Consider the following 19228-nt stretch of genomic DNA (forward strand, 5'->3'; position numbering starts at 1 on the left):
ATGGCATTTGCTCATGGGTTCTTCACAGAAGAGATTTAAGCTTTTAAAAAAGTATACTATCTATAAGCCCATCACATCATTAAATGTAACATATACAACAACACTAAATCCTAATACATAGGAATGTACATGGCAGCAGAAAAAATTAAACAGAGAAAGAAAAACGTAATTATAATCTGTTGCAGAGATATGTAAAGGACATGGAAGAAGACATATGAGAAGGCTGCTTTTTTAATAAATTGAGTTTTTTATTGCTTCCAATAATTTTCCTGTTAGATTGAAAGATATTTTAAGGATAAATGACAAGCAAAAGAAAAAAACCCAAGAATTTACAAAATGAATAATGGTGTATATTTATCAAATATGTGAAGATATTTATAGCATGCATATACCTGATTTAATTTCTACAAGTGTATTTGTATCTATTTCATGTTTGGCATTTCCTGATGTCGAAATACGAAGTGGTATAACTTGAGGCACTAAGATGGAGCCAGCAGTCATTTTTCCTATAGTTATTTTTTTTTAAAAACCAAAAGAAAAAAAACCATAATTAAACATAGTACAGCAAGGAGAATTTAAGTGAAGGAATAGGCTGAGACTGCAATCCTACACTACTTCTCTGGGAATAAGGGCCCTTCTACACTGACCTTATAATGCAGTTCAAATTTGCCTCCTCAAACTGCAAATTCCAAGATACCACATGATGTTCCCTGGGTAGTTAAAAGTGGGATAATAGCAATATAGTATGATAAGTCATTAGTACTTCTGCAAGCACACACTATATACTACACACAGCTAGAACTTTGAACTGTTGGTTTCTTCTTTCAGGCTCCTTCCACACAACTGAATAAAATCCCATATTATTTGCTTGGAATTGGAATATATGGCAGTGTGGAATCAGATAAACCAGTTCAAAGCAGATATTGTGGGTTAGCTGTGTGGAAGGGCCCTCAGCTGCTATTTCTGAACCATGTTAGCCTGGACAGACACTTGACCCATAGGCCCAAAACGCCCAAGCCTATGGGTGCAGGCTTTGGGTCTATGCACCTGGGCTTCACAGGGCCTGCAGCCGATTGCTGAGAAAGGAGCACTCCTTACTAGGCACTCGGCTGCAGTCTGCAGCAGACCCTGAGAGGTCTGGGCACGTAGGCTCAAAGCCTGCACCTGTAGGCCCAAAGAGTCGGGTTGCCTCCATCCCAGCACATTGGGCCTATGTTGATCTGAAAAGCAGACTTGGAGCCAATATCGGCTCCCGGATGCCTTTCGTATTGAGTTGAATTTTGTTCCGGGGGGCCTTTCCGTTTTGTGCCATCCGAATGGACGGTACGAAACGGAAGCACAAATTGAACAAATTGCACAAATACCACACACATGACCAATGGCAGCATGCATGTATCCATTGATGGTGTATATCCACCTTTTCTTTGGCCGTCTACGTGGTCACTGTCCTGCAATCTCCAAATGCAGCGCTGTTTGTGCTATTGATGTTGGTTCTCTTCTGATGACATGGCCGAACCACCATAGTCTTGCTTCCTGCATTTTCTTGCTCATTGCTTTTATTCCTAGTCTTTGACACTTGTCATCATTTGTCAAGGCAAGTGTCCATCTCAGCATTTCCATTTCCATTGTGTTAAGGGCTTGTTTCTGTTTTTGTCGCTGGCCATCACTCTGCCCTGTAGAGGGCTACTGGGGCCCCTTCCACAGAGTTGTATAAAATCCATATTGAATATGGCAGTGTGGACTCAGGGCCCTTCCATGCAGCCATATAACCCAGAATATCAAAGCAGATAATCCACAATATCTGCTTTGAATGGGATTATTTGAGGGCCTTTCCACACAGCCATATAAGCCTGAATATCAAGGCTGATAAGTTCACAATATCTGCTTTGAACTGGGTTATTTCAGTCCAAACTGCCATATATTCCAGTTCAAAGCAGGAAAAGTGGGATTTTTTTTACAGCTGTGTGGAATGGGCCTTAGGGACTGCCTGCATTACCATTGATGAGTTCTAACCCACTTTTAACTATGCCACTGAGGGCCCTTCCACACAGTCATATAACCCAGAATATCAAGGCAGAAAATCCCACAATATCTGTTTTCAACTGGGTTATCTGAGTCTACACTGCCATATATTCCAGTTCAAAGCTGATAATGTGGCATTTTATTGAGCTGTGTGGAAGGGGCCTGAGCAGCAGGCCTTGGTCTAACCTGCCTCTGACTGCTTTGCTGTGAGAACAACACGGGCATCACCCCTTTCTAGGAATGAAGGCTCAGCATACAGTTTCATTAAGAAACATCCTTTTATGCTGCAAACTCACACTCCTCCCTTTTCCCCCTCCGCTTTCCCCCTCCACGTCAGTTTCTGGTTCGCAGAACTCACCGCCAGGCTGGGAGGCAAAGCAGAGCCTGTGACTGACTCGGTCACCGTGGCAACCGCAGCTTTCCCTCGGCGCAGCCTGTTGACGTCATCTGAGCGCGCTGATTGCCTGACGCCGCCTCGCCCACAGTCTACATGGTCGACCGAAGGAGAGCTTTGAGTGATGGCGGAGCAGAAAGCCCCAGAACCCCTGGAAATCGAGAACAGGTGGGAAGGACAAATTGAATGCACATTATGTTTTTCTTTGGGTTTGTTTTGGCTCTTCAGCCATTAGTTCCTGTAATGAGACCCAAAGAGTGACACAACTAAAGCGACACAATTAGGGCACAGTGGGTTAATATATTGCCTTGTCAAAGCCCTTCGCTCCAAGTTATTCGTCAGTACCATCCACTGTAGTAATAGGCTTGTCACACATAGGTTCGCACACAAAATCCTGACCTTCGTCTTGGGCCCCTTCCACACAACTGTATAAAATCCACATTAAACTGGATAATATGGCAGAGTGGACGCAGATAATCCAGTTCAAAGCAGATATTGTGCATAATCTGCCTTGATATTCTGGGTTATATGGCTGTATGGAAGGCTAAAGAATTGGAATGTTGTGATGATGCTAAATGTATAGTGACTACTGTGTGTTTGTGTGGAAGTGTTTTTGTGTGTGTGTGTGTGTGTCAGGAGCGACTTGAGAAACAAAGTCGCTTCTGGTGTGAGAGACTTGGCCGTCTGCAAGGACGTTGCCCAGGGGACGCCCAGATGTTTGATGTTTTTACCATCCTTGTGTGAGGCTTCTCTCATGTCAACGCATGGAGCTGATAGAGGGAGCTCGTCCACGCTCTCCCCAGGTTGGATTCGAACCGGCAACCTTCAGGTCAGCAACCCAATCTACAAGTCATTAGTCCTGCTGGCACAAGGGTTTAACCCACTGCACCTCTGGGGGCTCAGATTGCGGAAGTGTTAATAATAATAATAATAATAATAATAATAATAATAAATCTTTATTTATATTCCGCGTTTCTTCCTCAGCAGCTTGCAACATATTAAATTCACATAAACAGTAATCAGAGTACATCAATAATAAATACAAGCATTATACAATAAAAAATTAAGAAAACAACTACAATGTACATTCACATTCATGTGGTATCATATTGAGACATATATTGCACTTTGTTCCAGTCTCTTACAAATGATATTTCCTGTCACTCCTGATTAATTTTCTTTGCTAAAAGCCTGTCTAAACAGGAAGGTTTTTAGTTGGTATGCAGTATATATAACACTATGGACCTTTCCACACAGTCATATAACCAGGAATATCAAGGCAGAAAATCCAACAATATCTGCTTTGAACTAGGGGCCCTTCCAGACAGGCCTATATCCCAGAATCTGATTCCAGGTTTTATATCTATCCCAGATTATCTGGCAGGGTGGACTCATATAACCCAGTTTAAAGCAGAAAAGCTGGGATCAAATCCTGGAGTGTAGGGCCTGTCTGGAAGGGCCCTGGGTTATCTGAGCCCACACTGCTATATATTCCAGTTCAAATCTTATAATGTAGGATTTTAGTCAGCTGTGTGGAAGGGGCCCCAGGGCCCTTTCACAAAGCCATATAACCCAGAATATTGAGGCAGAATAACACACAATATCTGCTTTGAACTGGGTTATCTGAGGCCACACTGCCATATATTCCAGTTCAAAGCAGAAAATGTGGGATTTTATTCAGGTGTGTGGAAGGGGCCCCAGAATATCAAGACAGAAAATCCCACAACATCTGCTTTGAACTGGGGCCTTTTCCACACAGCTGAATAAAATCCCACATTTTCTTCTTTGAATTGGGTTATATGGCAGTGTGGACTTGATTGTAACAGGATTTACAATATGAAAATCAGCCTGTTTAGCAACCCTTGCAAATACTGATTTGCTCGTATTATCAGTGTTTGGCTTTTTATACCAATTTTATATATCTATCCAGGTTTCAATAAAAAATTCTCAGGAGGAAAGGTGCCACAAAAAAATTCTGACGGAAAGAAATCATGAATGGAAAAATTCTTCATTTATCTATTTATTATTTAATTTTATTTATTTGCTCTATTTATTTATTTGTTCTATTTATACCCCACTTTTCTCCCTGAGAAGAATTAAAGCAGCTAACAATCACCCACTTTTGTCACAATTTAAAATAAAACAAATACAAACATTAAATAACAATTAAATAGCACTGTGTGACTTAGGTTAAAATACAATTAAAATATATAATATATAGAATTAAAATGCATTTTAAAACACACAATCGCACCCCCCACCCCCAAATCCCACCTACAACCTCCCACACAAATGCCTGCTGGCAAAGAAATATTTTGACCTGCTTGTGGAAGGCCAGCAGAGATGGGTCCATCCTGGTCTTGCTTGAAAAGGAGTTCTACAGTCTGAGAGCAGCCACCGAAAAGGCTCTCTCCCTTGATCTCCCCAAGTGTGTATGAGCAGATGGTGGGACAGAGAGCAAAAGGTCCTCCCCAGAGGATCGTAGATATCTATCAGCTTTATAGAAAGAGATATGGTCCTTCAAGTAACCTGGACCACTTCCTCAGCAAATATTGCTGTTATATGTGGTATCGTCTTAACTTTTCCACAAGTAACAGCAATGCTCAAAATAAGCACTATTACGTAGTCTGCGTTTTATTCTGTCTGCCTCTGGAGCATTATGTGGGGCGATAAGAAGACATGTGGTGCTTCCAGACAGGCCCTATATCCCAGGATCTGATCCTAGGTTTTCTGCATTAAACTGGATTATATGAGTCCACACTGTTAAATAATCTGGGATAAACAGAAAACCTGGGATCAGATCCTGGGATATAGGCCTGTCTGGAAGGGCCCGTACTGTGAGGGATACTGGAGGTGTGAACTCCTAAGGCAAAAACTGCCTTCTTTTGTACTGAACTAATCAACAGAGACAGTCTTCGGGCTCCAAACCAATGTATGACAGGGATAAGAGCCCCTGGACTCTTTTCTTGATAATTGTTCTTTATGATAGTTTTTGTTGTATTTTATATTGTGCTTATTGTTAACCACCACTTTTAATAAAAGGTGGGGTTTCTGTGTTTTAAATAAAATACATTGAGTATGCATTTTTGAATTTTGTGTCTGGTGATCTCTATTTTTTTTTTTTTTTGCTATTTCTACTTTATCTAGGATCATTGAGCTTTGCCATCAGTTTCCTCATGGAATTACAGACCAGGTGATTCAGAATGATATGCCTCACATGGAAGCTCAGCAACGAGCCATGGCCATTAACAGACTGCTCTCTATGGTAAAAAGCTTATTAAGTTGGTATGAAAGTATGTCTTCAAAATGCTGGATAAAATATAGTGGTTCAGGAGCAGTTGTCATTCCATTAACATCTGGGGACCCAAACTGGGTAAAAATTAAAGAGCACTGGCCACTGTGGAAAGAAATTATAATTGGCTGTCTGTATCCACTGGATTTAATAGCCCTTTGAAGGCAACCATACGGCTAATGTGGCCATCCATGAAAAGTATCTTGACATCCCTGTTTTACAGTGTTAAAAGGATAATCTGTTACATTACCTGTTCTATTTATTATTTATCTGTTATTTGTTTTAAAAGAAATTGACAAGAGAATAGTATAAACTCCTCTTAAAAATACTGTTAAAATGTTTCTCAAAATGCCCTTTAAAACTAACCTTCAAAAGTAACTAAAAGGCATTGTTTGTTTTATCAGTAAAATGACTACACTCTTTACTATGTTTTGAAATGTGACATTCTTGTGACATTCTCCAGACTTCCAGTATATTGTGTTACTTCCAAGCACTGAACAAAACAAATCCAATGTGCCTGTTTCCAACACTTGACTGTGGGTGCATTCACACAGATTGGGCTGAGTGACCTTTAAAGCTAAGACTTGCAATAACTTCAAGTGAAGACTAATAGGCATAGAAATTTAAGTAAAAATTAAAATCAAAACAAAACTTTTAGAGAAATAGCCAGTATTAAACAAATTTAATCTTTTTTATCATTCTCTGCCTTTCATATTGGTTCTTAATATGAAATTGTTGGAATATGCAAAACATTAAAATGATGTGTTTTTTCTCTTAGGGGCAGCTGGATCTCCTCAGGAGTAGCAGTGGCCTCCTCTATAGAATTAAGGAATCGCAGAATGCTGGGTAATACTTTGTTGCTGAATTGTCCATGCTAATCCTTTGAAACCTCTACTGCCATAAATTTATCACCTTTTTTCAGTAACAGCTATGATGATATACAGTTTGGGGAAACAACTTGAGAAGACATCTTAATAGAAGGAGTTACAGTTATCAAAGATTGGTACTTTTCCATCATCTGGGCAGAGGTCACAAGGGGGCACTAGAGAGAGAATAGTCCATTTTATGGGGATGGATGATGGGCTGAAGGAGTAAAACCATTTCCCTCTGTTTTGCAGTTATTCCCCCCACTCATGTCCCTGTCATGGAAACAACCCTTTTTATGATATGGGAATGGGGCATAACCAGGGGAAATGGTTTTCCTCCTTCAAATGGACTATCCTTCTCTCTCCAGTGCCCCTAGTGGCCTCTGCACGGGAAATGGAACAGTACCCAAAGGTCTTACCTCTATAATATTTTTCCATTACCATTTTTTTCTTTTTGACAGATAGTTTATAACTTAACCACAGAATATAATTTCTGACATCTTGAATATAACTCACATTGATCAAATTCACATAGATTTTCTAAGCTGTCTGCTTTTCATCTCTTATTTTTGTCCTCTTGCAGTAAAATGAAAGGATCTGACAATCAGGAGAAATTGGTGTATCAAATTATAGAAGATGCAGGAAACAAAGGTAAGAAACAGTATTTCTTTTGGAGAATATAAGAAATGATTGCAACATTTCTGTCACTAAGAAATACTTCATTGACCTTCCTCAAAGGAAATTTAACCCTATGTAAATTTGGGCCCGAGCTGTGGCGCAGGTGGGAGAGCAAGCCAGCTGCAACCAGCTGCAATGAATCACTCTGACCAGGAGGTCATGAGTTCGAGGCCCGCTCAGAGCCTATGTTTGTCTTGTCTTTGTTCTATGTTAAAAAGGCATTGAATGTTTGCCTATATGTGTAATGTGATCCGCCCTGAGTCCCCTTCGGGGTGAGAAGGGTGGAATATAAATGCTGCAAATAAATAAATAAATGTATCTGTTTTAGAAACCTCTGATTAGCTGAATCAGGGTGGGATTCTTATCTTTCTTTTTACTTTTATTTTAAATTGTATTTATATGTTGATTGTCTCTATTGATTTTATATTATGTTTTATTTGCTTTGTATAATAAGGCATTGAATTTTTGCCTAGATGTCTGTTGTATGCCGCTCTGAGTCCCCTACAGGGTGAGAAGAGCGGGATAGAAATAATAATAATAATAATAATAATAATAATAATAATAATAATAATAATAGAGCAGTGATGCTCTGCAAAGGTTTTTGGCCTTTCATTCTAATCATCTCTAGACAATGTAGTCAGTGTGAACCATGACATTAGCGGAAGAGAAAACTGTTAGGCTGGGGTGGAGCATCGCAATCCAGATCTGACATGCATATAACCACAGTGTATCAGCTGTATTTAGCTGAGTTAATTTTCCATTTATAAAACACAGGTATTTGGACCAGGGACATTAGATATAAAAGCAACCTACCCTTAACTGAAATCAACAAGATCTTGAAGAACCTGGAAAGCAAGAAACTTATAAAAGCAGTGAAATCTGTTGCGGTGAGTAAGTGCTAATTTTGAATGCTTTATTGGCTGTTATAACTAATACTCCTTTATTCCTGATTGTTCATCAAGAATATTAGTTTGAAGGTGCAGAAATACTTTATTTCTTTGTAAACTAGTCATTCTCAATATGGGACTTTTATTTTCTAAACCAGCATGCTATCAGTATACTTCAGTATGAAGTATGAAGCGGGGTTATGTGTTGGTAAAATGTTCATTGTTTTGTGTTCTGTTTCACTGTAAGTAGTTAATGTATGTAAATAAAAATTAATATAAAAAGTGAGAGAAAACTACAAAAAGTATGCTTCAGTATGAACATGTTTTGTGACACATTTTTCTCTCTGTGAGACAGTGAACTTTGTTTTATACGAGGCCTAAAATGCATGGGAAGAATATAACCAATTTTACCACTTTTCCATAAACAAATAATTTTCAATCAAGCCATGCCATATTTATTACAGGTCATGGTAACAAAACATTCATCATCTGCAGAAATATTCACAAGAACCTAATATTTTTCATCAGTCTTTCTCCCAGAAAAAAGGGATTTGTGAATTTTGGTGCAATGAGGCAATAATAGGAAACCTACTCTGCTGACCAGAGCCAGCATGGTGTCCTGAGTTGGTTTAAACAGCTGGTTTTAAAGTAGATACAACTGATTTTAATGGTTGTGTATATTTATAATTATTTTATGTCCTGGCATGGAATATTTGCCGTATATATGTTGTGCTCCGCCCTGAGTTTCCTTCGAGCTGAGAAGGATGGAATAGAAATGTTTTAAATAAATAAATATACACAACTTGTAAAGTGGAATAACTGGATATTGCTTCTTGGTGACAATGCTAATGTAACTCAGAGGCCTTCATTTGCCATTTATTAAAATGGGATATATCTGGGATACTCATGCAAACTCGTTAAAGCAGTCTTCTTGAAAGACACTTGCAGGTGTCATGGATGAGGCAGCCTTTATATTCGAGGGGAAATGGAGAGTGGTTATTGAACAAACATCAACATCCATGTATGTCTATTATTTGGATTTAGTATGCCAATAATCCCGCCTTTTAAAAATGGATGATACCACCCTTCACATACAACCCTACCTTAATTGGTAGGGTTGTAAGTTATTTTATGCAATTATTGTTTTGTGAACTTGTTTTATTGTTTTCTTAGTTATGTATTTTGTTTTATTTTGTGTGTTCTACACTATTGTGTGTTTTTTGTGAGTCACTCCGAGTCCCTTAGGGGAGATTGTGGCAGTGTACAAACAAAGTTTTTTAAAAAATTATTATTATTATTATTATTATTATTATTATTATTATTATTATTATTACCACAGCAAAAGCTCATATTTCTGTTCAAGAAAGAAACTGGTTGTTAACTATTTTATAGCTCTTTCTACTGTATTTATCGGCAAAATGCAAGTTGGTTACCAAAATGAATTATGAAACAATAAAATATGAAGTACTGTGATTGCATTGAATTTTTGTTAAAATAGCAGTAAGTAGAGATTTACAGAAAGTTATCAAATAAAAGTGAGTACTTTATATTTAGAGATGACTACACTCCTGACATAGCTATCCATTTTAGGTTTTCACATAAGACACTAAGGTTTACTGATTAAATCATCCTTCAGAATATATACCATTCATTCATTAGGCTTCCAAGAAGAAAGTGTATATGTTGTACAACCTTCAACCTGATCGTTCTGTGACAGGAGGTGCTTGGTATAGTGACCAGGATTTTGAATCTGAATTTGTAGAGGTGCTCAACCAGCAATGTTTTAAGTTTCTACAGACCAAGGTAAGTAAGTACTTGTTTTTTTGTGTGGTTCTTTGCTTTAATAGCCTTTATACCATTTTCTTTCACAGTATTTATTGGGTGGCTAGGTTGTATGCACTGAGAAAGATCCAGGAACAGCTCCTGGGAGAAATTCTGTAGAGATTATGTAGGAACTTAAAAAAAATTAGATTGCTGACAGTATTTTTCTTTGTATTGTATAGAGAGGTATCTGTAGAGTATCTCCCAAAATAAGGTTCAGCAATAATAGATAATGGTCCAGCACTTGATGTCTAAGGGATACAAAGCCCTATCACTGGAGTCTCCAATGTCAAGGAGATGTTTCAATGGTGTGACCAAGTGCTCTTTTTTACTCTTTCCTATGTAAGCAGATGAAAGTCCATCATTCCTCTAGGGGAAAGGTGAAATACCATGCTTAGTGACACCTTTACAGCAGTGGTGAAATCTGCTTACCAACCTTGATGTGAGGATACCCCAGCTGTTGTATGTTGTGCACATTAAGCACATATGTGAGATTTTATTTAATGCTTGTGTAATGAATGTTGTCTTGCAGTGGCAAAAGTGTTACACTGGAATTTAAAAGATTTGGGTTCAAGTATTAATTCAGCCATGAAATGTATTGTGTGGGTGGATTACAACTCCCATCATCCTGGACCAACCTCTCTCTCCCCCCCCCCCCCCACACACACACACCATGAGTATTTTAAGTTGGTCATGATCAGTATGTGTGCCACGTTTGGTCCAGATCCATCATTAGTTGGAATCAAATGGCTCTCCAGATGTGGGAGCCATCCTGGAAAACAGATCCATGGATACATACATAGATACATATTTTCCATTTATTGTATAGATGGAAATCTTAGGCTGGATCTTGTTTCTCAATTTCTCCAGTCCTGCAGAGTTGTGAGGTCAAGAGCCATGTGCATTATCTTTAAGGTGGAGGAACTTTGGGCTACTAAAAGTCATAACTGAACAGAAATAAATTCTAAATTATGCTAAGTCTGAATTATGAATGAAATTGAGGTTTTTAAATGTTGGCTACAAAGAGGAAATGATTTGTGGAATTTGAACTGACATCATGTAAACTGGAATGTCATTGCACTCATATTATTGTTACTCAGAAGCTGTGCTGAATTCCGTAGATAATATTCTCCCAGGTACATTTATGTGTAGGATTGGGGTGTTGTGTGGTTTCTGGGCTGTGTGGCAGAGTTTTAGCAGCATTTTCTCCTGATGTTTCACCTGCATCTGTGGTTGGCATCTTCAGAAGAACCACTGAAGATGCCAGCCACAGATGCAGGTGAAATGTCAGGAGAAAATGCTGCTAGAACATGGCCATACAGCCCAGAAACCACACAACAACCCAGTGATTTCGGCCATGAAAGCCTTCAACAATATATGTGTACTTACGAATTTGGCAAAAGTATAAAAAAAATTTCTATTTAAAGTCACCATTATGGCTATCCACCATGGAAGCCAAACAAAGAAGACTTTTAGGATGGTCCAATTGGCCAACGTATAGGACTTTGTTAATTAAAGGCTCAGAAACTCTGAAATCGCATGAAGAGATAAAACAAAAATTCGCGCATATATCATGGCTACACTACATGCAGATTAAGGAGCACTATAATAAAGACAAAGAGGTGGGGTTTTATCAAAGCGATCAATTCTGGGATAAAATTTTAGATTCAGAAAACAAGATAATTACAAAAATTTATAACAAACTATTGGAGTGGTCAACAGAAGAGGAAACAATAAAAAAGTGTATGATCAGATGGGCAGAAAATTTAAGAAGACCAATAATGTTGGCAGAATGGGAAACTATCTGGACCAAAAAATTAAAATACACCTATGCAATGGACTTGAAAGAAAACTGGCTTAAAATGTTCCACCGCTGGTATATCACACCAAAGAAATTAAATCAAATGTACAAGAATACTTCAAAAAACTGTTGGAAGTGTGAGGACCAAGAGGGAAGTTTTTTCCATATGTGGTGGACATGTAAAATTACGAAAATATATTGGGAGAAAGTCCACAAAATTTGTCAGGAAATTCTTAAAATTGTCTTTCCCAGAAAAGTGGAGTATTATCTTTTGGGGATAACAGATCAGAATATCCACTTAGGGCCGAATGATGATAAAATATTTACTTATCTAACGACTGCCGCCAGAATTTGCTTTGCTAAAAGATGGAAGCAAAAAGAACTACCGAACACGGAGGAATGGCTACAGAAAGTGAGAGAAATAAAAGATATGGACAAATTAACTTTTCTTTTAAAGAGAAATACAGGGTCCCCGATAAAATACACAGACTGGAGTAAAGTAGAAGAGTATGAAAGGAAAAGTAAATGAAGATTTAATTTGAATGAGCAGAAGAACAACCTCTTTTGGTCTTCCATTTTTCCAAATTACTGTTTACTGGAAGCAAAGAATCTGTGACACAGCCAATAGAAAGGCTATCATCTATTACTATTAGTATTATTATTTTCTCTTTTTCTTTTTTCTTTTTGAATGATGGCCTTTATTACGAAGGAGACGGTGGCTGATCTATAATGGGTTTGTATATATAGATCACCCCCCTCCTCAGGATTAGAGAATGGGAAACGCAAAGGCAAAGATGGAAGTTCCTTTTTTCTTTTTTTTTCTTTTTTTTTCTTTTGGGTATCTTTGTTTTTTTTTCTCTTCTTCAAGTTTTTAAATTTCTCTACTATCCTGATTTCATTTTCCGCACTTTCTATATCAAAATTGTTCTCACTCTTTCGTTGTATTAAAATATTTTCTAATAAACTAATAAGTATATATTTTTTAAAAACAATATATGTGTAGGATTGTAGCTTTAGTTCACTTGGTGGCATGGAACCTTTGTTTAAACCAGTGGTGCACAACCTGCGGCCCTCCAGGTGTTTGGGACGCCCAGAAGCTCTAGCCAGGAATTCTGGGAACTGAAGTCCAAAATACCTGGAGGGCCACAGGTTGTGCACTACTGGTTTAAAACATTCTGGATAACACTTTCACAGATTACCATCAACTATGAATATCCCTTTTTTAAAACAAATCCAGGCTCCCTGTTTTGTTATATCTTTTCATCTGTTTCATTCTGTAGGCTGAAGCTGCTCGAGATAGCAAACAGAACCCTATGATACAGAGAAACAGTTCATTTGCATCTTCTCATGAAGTGTGGAAATACATCAGTGAGTTAGGTGTCAGTAAGGTGAGGCCATCCTAGGGCTTTATAAAAAATGTTTTGCTTTGGAAAGTATTGTGTGATTGCAGAATAATGACTTGGTTACATTCTGGACTGTAGATAATTGGATTTTCAGGCTTCACCTCCTCTGTGCCGGATACTGCATTTTTCACCATCATGCATCTGCTTGGAAACCTGTTTTTGTAAAATGAGTTTCTTGACCTCTTCTCCTTTCATGCCTCTATCCACTTATTGAAGCAAAAATGCTTCAGGCACTGATGTTAAACTAATGAGGCATGTATAATGTTTAACAAAGATAGCTTCAAACATGTTTTTGAAATGTCAATTTGTACAGAGTGTAGTTATTAGCATGTTTCGGGCAGGTTTACCTACTCTATAATAGCTACATTATCAGTTGTCTCTGGGCCTAATATGAGGTGGAGGATATTTAAAGTCCCAGCTGGTTTTGGTCCAGGTTATCAGCATGGATTTAACATATTGGGATTGAGCTAGTACCCAGTGTTTTTTTTTACTAGCTAGCTATAAAATTTGTTTGTACTTCAGAAGGAGATGGGACCTTGGAGACAAGGCCTTAGCAGTGGCATCCCAGTTGTGGAATTCACTTTGTGGGGGAATGTGGTTCATTTCTAGACAGCAGCTGAAAATGGTGGTCAGGAGCCCCCGGTGGTGCAATGGGTTAAACCTTTGTGCCGGCAGGACTGTAGTTCAAATCCAGTGGGTGGGGTGAGCTCCCATTTGTCAGCTCCAGCTCCTCATGCGGGGACATGAGAGAAGCCTCCCACAGGATGGTAAAACATCAAACACCTGGGTGTCCCCTGGGCAACGTCCTTGCAGATGGCCAATTCTCTCACACCAGAAGAGAATCGCAGTTTCTCAAGTCACTCCTGACATGAAAAAAAGCTGAGAAGGGTGACTATGTTTTGCTTTCAAAGTACAATGTGCATTCTTTCTTTTGTTAGAAAAATGCCAAATTCTGTTTGTTTGCCCAACTTTTTAAGGTGGAATTATCGATGGAGGACATTGAAACCATTCTGAATACATTAATATATGATGGGAAAGTGGAAATGACTATCATTGCTGCTAAAGAAGCCACAGCTGGCAGTGTGGATGGGCGTATGAAACTGTACAGAGCTGTCAATCCAATCATACAACCCACTGGCTTAATTCGGGTGCCTTGTGGGCTTTGTCCGGTAAGTTTCTCAGAAATAATATCATGAAGCCAAATCCTTAATTAATATTGTTTGTCACAGGCCTAGTAGTCAAATGAGAATGAAAAAGCAACTAGCATATGTAGTAAATTATGTAGGATGACAAAACTTTCCAGCAGGAATGGAACATAGGTGTACTAAATTAGCCCTATTATGGTATTGTGAGTCAGATTGGCTCCATTAACACATGGTCCTATGCTAGTTAATGCTAAACAGATTTTATGGTGTGGATATATTTAAGTATCATGTCACTATTCTATTATAATGTTTTAAAATATATTAGAAAAAGGAGGTGCTGTTCCACAACATCTGCAGGCCGCATGGTTCTCTTACTCTGTTTGGATATAGGGCAGCAGAGTTTGTGTACATATTTTTAGTTGTGTAAGGAACTATGTGCTACATGTGTTTGCACTGACTGAAAGGAACCAGATAAATAGCAGAATTGTGTGCGTTTAATAGCAGTCAGATTGGTGCTTTCATCTGCAGACAGATGTCTTAGGCCAGTGTTTCTTAACCTGGTGATCGTGACCCCTGGGGGGGTTGTGAGGGTGGTTCAGAGGGGTCACTAAAGACCAGTATTTTCTGTTGGTCATGGTGGTTCTGTGTGGAAAGTTTGGTCAAATTCAATCGTTGGTGGGGTTCAAGGGGCTCTTTGATTGTAGGTGAACTATAAATCCCAACAACTACAACTCCCAAATGTCAAACTCCACCAGTGTTCAAATTTGAGCATATTGAGTATTTATGCCAAGTTTGATCCAGATCCATCATTGTTTAAGTCCACAGTGCTCTCTGGATGTAGTTGAATGACAACTGCCAAACTCAAGGTCAGTGCCCACCAAACCCTTCCAGTATTTCCTGTTGGTCATGGGACTTCTGTGTGCCAAGTTTGGTTCAATTCCATTGTTGGTGGAGTTCAGAATGCTCTTTGATTGTAGGTGAACTATAAATCCCAGCAACTACAACTCCCAAATGACAAAATCAACCCCCCTCCCAACCCCACCAATATTCAAATTTGGGTATATCAGGTATTTGTGCCAAATTTGGTCCAATGAATTAAAATGCATCCTGCATATCAGTTATTATTACAATTCACAACAGTAGTAAAATGACAGTTATGAAGCAACAAAAATAATTTTATGGTTGGGAGTCACCACAACATATAAGGAACTGTATTAAGGGGTCGTGGCATTAGGAAGGTTGAGAACTACTGTCTTAGGAGCATTAAGACAAGCATCATTCTTGCCATCTGATTACTCTTTGCACTGCAGATAGTAAACTAGTTTGTGTTCTGGCATGTTCAGGAAGTTTTGCAGACTTGGAAAAGGTGCACTGTACTATGTACATAGAGCTGAATCAATCTATTCGCAAATAGGATCATCTAACTGTACTCTAACCTTAATCTCTTCTTAGGTTTTTGACGACTGCCACGAAGGTGGTGAGATATCGCCATCAAACTGTATTTATATGACCGAATGGCTACAATTCTAGCAGTCAAATGTGAATCAGCGGTTGTGAGAGTTTTTTTTATAACCAAAGTTGACTATTTAATTTTGTTAACTATTTAATTTTGGACCCTTTTTATTGAGCCTGGAGTATTTTTGAAAAAGCTCGATCACTTTTGGCGGAGTACTGTTTTGACACATGCTAAGACAGGATGTACAGACTATGTGCTCGATATTTGGTGTCACTGTGGCCCAGTAAGGAATTGTGTAATTTGTAGCCCCAAAGCATCTGGAGGGGAAAGATTCCTCACTCTTGTCCACGCTGCAAGAGGAAGCTCTGAAATGTTCCTTGTATTAAGCCTAAATAGGCATAATTAAATATGGTTATATATAGCTGCTGGAAAGACGAATTCTGCTTTGAGGGGATTCGTTTGAGCTTTGGTAAAATAAAGGGATTTGTTGCAGTTGAGTCACAGAGTTATCTTTATGATCATAATGTCATAAAGGTAAGCTGCCCCAAGTCCCTTTTGGGAGATGGTGGTGGGATATAAATAAAATAATAATAATGATAATAATAACTTTTAAAAAGACAGCCCAGTTTAGGAGCTGAAAATCACTGTTACCAAAACCACTCAGATGTTCTGTGCTAGTCTCATTAACAGTATCTATGTCTTGGGACATAGATTTTATTATGAGGCATGCAAAAATATTACTGTGTTCTTTAGGTGGGAGCAAGATTTGAAGTCTCTTGGTCAGTAGAAAGTTTAATGTGATAAAAGGCAGACGGTTCAGCCAGATGTTTCTTGAGGTCCCTTCCCAGGCCCCATCTACACTGTCATATAAAATCCGGATTATCTGCTTTGAACTGGATTAGATGGCAGTGTTTACTCATATAATCCAATTCAAAGTGGATAATGTGGATTATCTGCTTTGATAATCTGGATTGTATGGCAATGTAGATCAAGCTTCAGTTGTTCAAACCTTGTGAAATGCCTGTAATGCCAATTTTTAAATTCTGCTGAAATTTTTTTCTTGAAATTGTTTATTTTAATATGAAGAAGCCAACTTGATGCACATTTGACATTTCCCAACAGAGAGATCTTTAATGAGAGATTAGAAAAATCATGAAAGATACTATAGTAGAGTCTCACTTATCCAACATAAACGGGCTGGCAGAATGTTGGATAAGCGAATATGTTGGATAATAAGGAGAGAGTAAGAAAATGCCTATTAAACATCAAAATAGGTTATGATTTTACAAATTAAGCACCAAAACATCATGTTAGACAACAAATTTGGCAGAAAAAGTAGTTCAATACGCAGTAATGCTATGTACTAATTACTGTATTTATGAATTTAGCACCAAAATATCACGATATATTGAAAACATTGACTACAAAAATACGTTGGATAATCCAGAACGTTGGATAAGCGAGTGTTGGATAAGTGAGACTCTACTTTATATGCAAGATCAAAGTTATCATTCCTCTGGATATCAGTCATTGGAGCGAAGAAGAGAAGAGAGTAGTTGCAGCCATGTCTCTTAACTTTTTTGTATGCAGTGGACTTGCTCCGTCAGTTCTGTTTCCTCCTTTGTATTCAAAGCATGTGCTACAAAACAATGTGAAATAAGAAATTGATTTAGAAAAATTGTGCACTTTCAAGATGAAAATGTCTGAACTTCTCCAGAATAACAAACAATTTGAGACCATAACATTCATAGACTTCTCTCTGATCCTTGGCTGACAGTGTATAGTCAAAACAAAACAAAATAGTCAGAAGGGGACAGGTTTTTAAAATCTTGTGAGAAGAGACTTGAGAATATTCTACAAGTGGCTTCTGGTGTGAGAGAGTTGGATGTCTGCAAGGACATTGCCCAGAGGACGCCTGATGTGTTACCATGCTGTGAGAGGCTTCTCTCATGTCCCTGCATGGGGAGCTGGGGCTGACAGATGGGAGCTCATCCCGTCTTGTGGATTTGAACTACCGACCTTCAGGTCTTCAGGTCAGCAATTCATCCGAAACAAGGGTTTAACCCATTGTGCTACCAGGGCTTCAGAAAGGGACAGTGACCGCAGCAGTTGATCCTCTGAGGCTGGGGAAGGAGTACAAGAACCAAAGAAGCTACAAAAGCAGTACATGTAACAAGGTTGTCACTCTCTGGAAAGAAACAAAAATGGAAATTACTTGATAGGCAGGGATACTGGTATGAAGATTTACTCAAATGGTGGATTTATTGAGTTGCAACTTCTGGAAAATATTCTACACTAGCAGCTGGATGAGAGAAGTCAGATGTAATACAAGTGTAATGTAATGAAGTACACAGTATATAATATGTAGCATTACTCGTTCATTGAAAGTAACATGGGCATATTTTTGGAGTGGTTGAGTTGTGTATTCCTGGAGGGGATGGGCGGGTTGGTTCTTGTGGCCCCTAAAAACGCTTAAGATTCTATTTTTTTTTAAATAAAATATTTGGTTGGAAAATACTTTTTGCCTGTAAGTAAATCTGTAATAGTATTATTTTATTATAATCAAATTGCCTAATTGCAGCTGAATAACTTATGTATTCACACAGACCCATAGCCAGGATTTTGATTTGGGGTGGGGGTGGGGGGCTGAGTCTGAGTGTGAGAGGATCTACCCTAGTAAACGTTTTGGAACGCTATACCCCCATGCATATGGGATATATTGAGCATGGTGATCAGATCATGATATGAATCAGTTGTGAAGATTTCAGTATTTTAATTGGTCAATAAACTGCAGCTGAGTGAATTTAGTAGCCAACTGCCATTTCCTCTAGCCACAGTGCTACTCTACTTCCAAAAATCAGATAATAACAGAGAAACAGCTTCAGCAATATTTTTTAATGTTAATGGGTTGGATCTCCATTAAAGTGATATTTTAAAAATAGCCTTGGATATAATTCAGACTTCATTTTGATTAAAAGAGAAAATAAAACAATAGTACCCAGTATCACAATGTAAAATAAATTGCAGCAATGGAACCTTCCTAGTAGTTGTAGGGTCCTTCAAATAACCTGTGAGATTCAAGGGTCTAAAGTCTATTCTAAAATTAACTCCAGCCCTTAGGAAAGCTGCTCCCAAGTTTGGATTAAATGCCGGAGGAGGTTCACCACCCCCTTGATGTGGGATCCCCTGGAAAAAAAAGTACCAGTTGCATTGGGAGGTCAGCAAGGGCACCACAGGGATTTGAACCCCGTCCTGGAAACCAGGAGTGCCAACCACCAGTGCCTTTTGCTTTTTTTTGTGGCAATGCGACAAGGGGAAAAGCAAAACCTGAGAGAACACAAGTGTGTTCTCTCAGGAAAAGAAAACCTGCCAGAGATGGGATTTTACAATGATGATGATGATGATTTCACCATCATCATCATCATCATCATTACTATGATTAGTATTTCTCAGAATGAGACCC

The 19228-nt window shown here is 38.5% G+C and overlaps 2 protein-coding genes across 5 annotated transcripts in view; one reads left to right on the forward strand and one right to left on the reverse strand.

Annotated features, from left to right (window-relative positions):
• dzank1 (double zinc ribbon and ankyrin repeat domains 1) overlaps positions 1 to 2459 on the reverse strand; it is a 43053-nt gene extending 40594 nt beyond the window's left edge. For 2 of the 4 annotated variants that reach the window (XM_062977832.1, XM_008108987.3), the window contains exons 1-2: positions 2381 to 2456; positions 393 to 506 (exon numbers count right to left, since the gene is read on the reverse strand). In XM_062977832.1, the coding sequence (XP_062833902.1) occupies positions 393 to 501 (109 nt within the window). In that variant the 5' untranslated portion in view covers positions 502 to 506; positions 2381 to 2456. Of the gene's footprint in view, positions 1 to 392; positions 507 to 647; positions 2310 to 2380 lie in introns of those variants that run through there. The other 2 variants (XM_062977831.1, XM_062977833.1) reach the window with 2 other exon arrangements.
• Positions 2440 to 18282, forward strand: polr3f (RNA polymerase III subunit F). Its single transcript, XM_016993035.2, has 9 exons — positions 2440 to 2584; positions 5564 to 5681; positions 6487 to 6554; positions 7158 to 7225; positions 8027 to 8139; positions 9799 to 9942; positions 13042 to 13149; positions 14142 to 14333; positions 15762 to 18282. Exons 1-9 carry the CDS (start codon positions 2541 to 2543, stop codon positions 15837 to 15839), a joined length of 933 nt encoding a protein of 310 aa, XP_016848524.1. The 5' UTR covers positions 2440 to 2540; the 3' UTR covers positions 15840 to 18282.
• Positions 18283 to 19228: the final 946 nt, after the last annotated feature.

Source organism: Anolis carolinensis, chromosome 4, assembly GCF_035594765.1.
Source record: "Anolis carolinensis isolate JA03-04 chromosome 4, rAnoCar3.1.pri, whole genome shotgun sequence".
Classification (NCBI taxonomy): domain Eukaryota; kingdom Metazoa; phylum Chordata; class Lepidosauria; order Squamata; family Dactyloidae; genus Anolis; species Anolis carolinensis.

What these genes read in the sequence shown, in the direction of transcription:
- polr3f (XM_016993035.2), top strand. Translation starts at nt 2,541, where the DNA reads ATGGCGGAGCAGAAAGCCCCAGAACCCCTGGAAATCGAGAACAG. An exon ending in CCCCTGGAAATCGAGAACAG is followed by an intron (nt 2,585 to 5,563) that starts GTGGGAAGGACA and finishes TACTTTATCTAG; the next exon opens with GATCATTGAGCTTTGCCATC. An exon ending in GTGAGTTAGGTGTCAGTAAG is followed by an intron (nt 13,150 to 14,141) that starts GTGAGGCCATCC and finishes CAACTTTTTAAG; the next exon opens with GTGGAATTATCGATGGAGGA.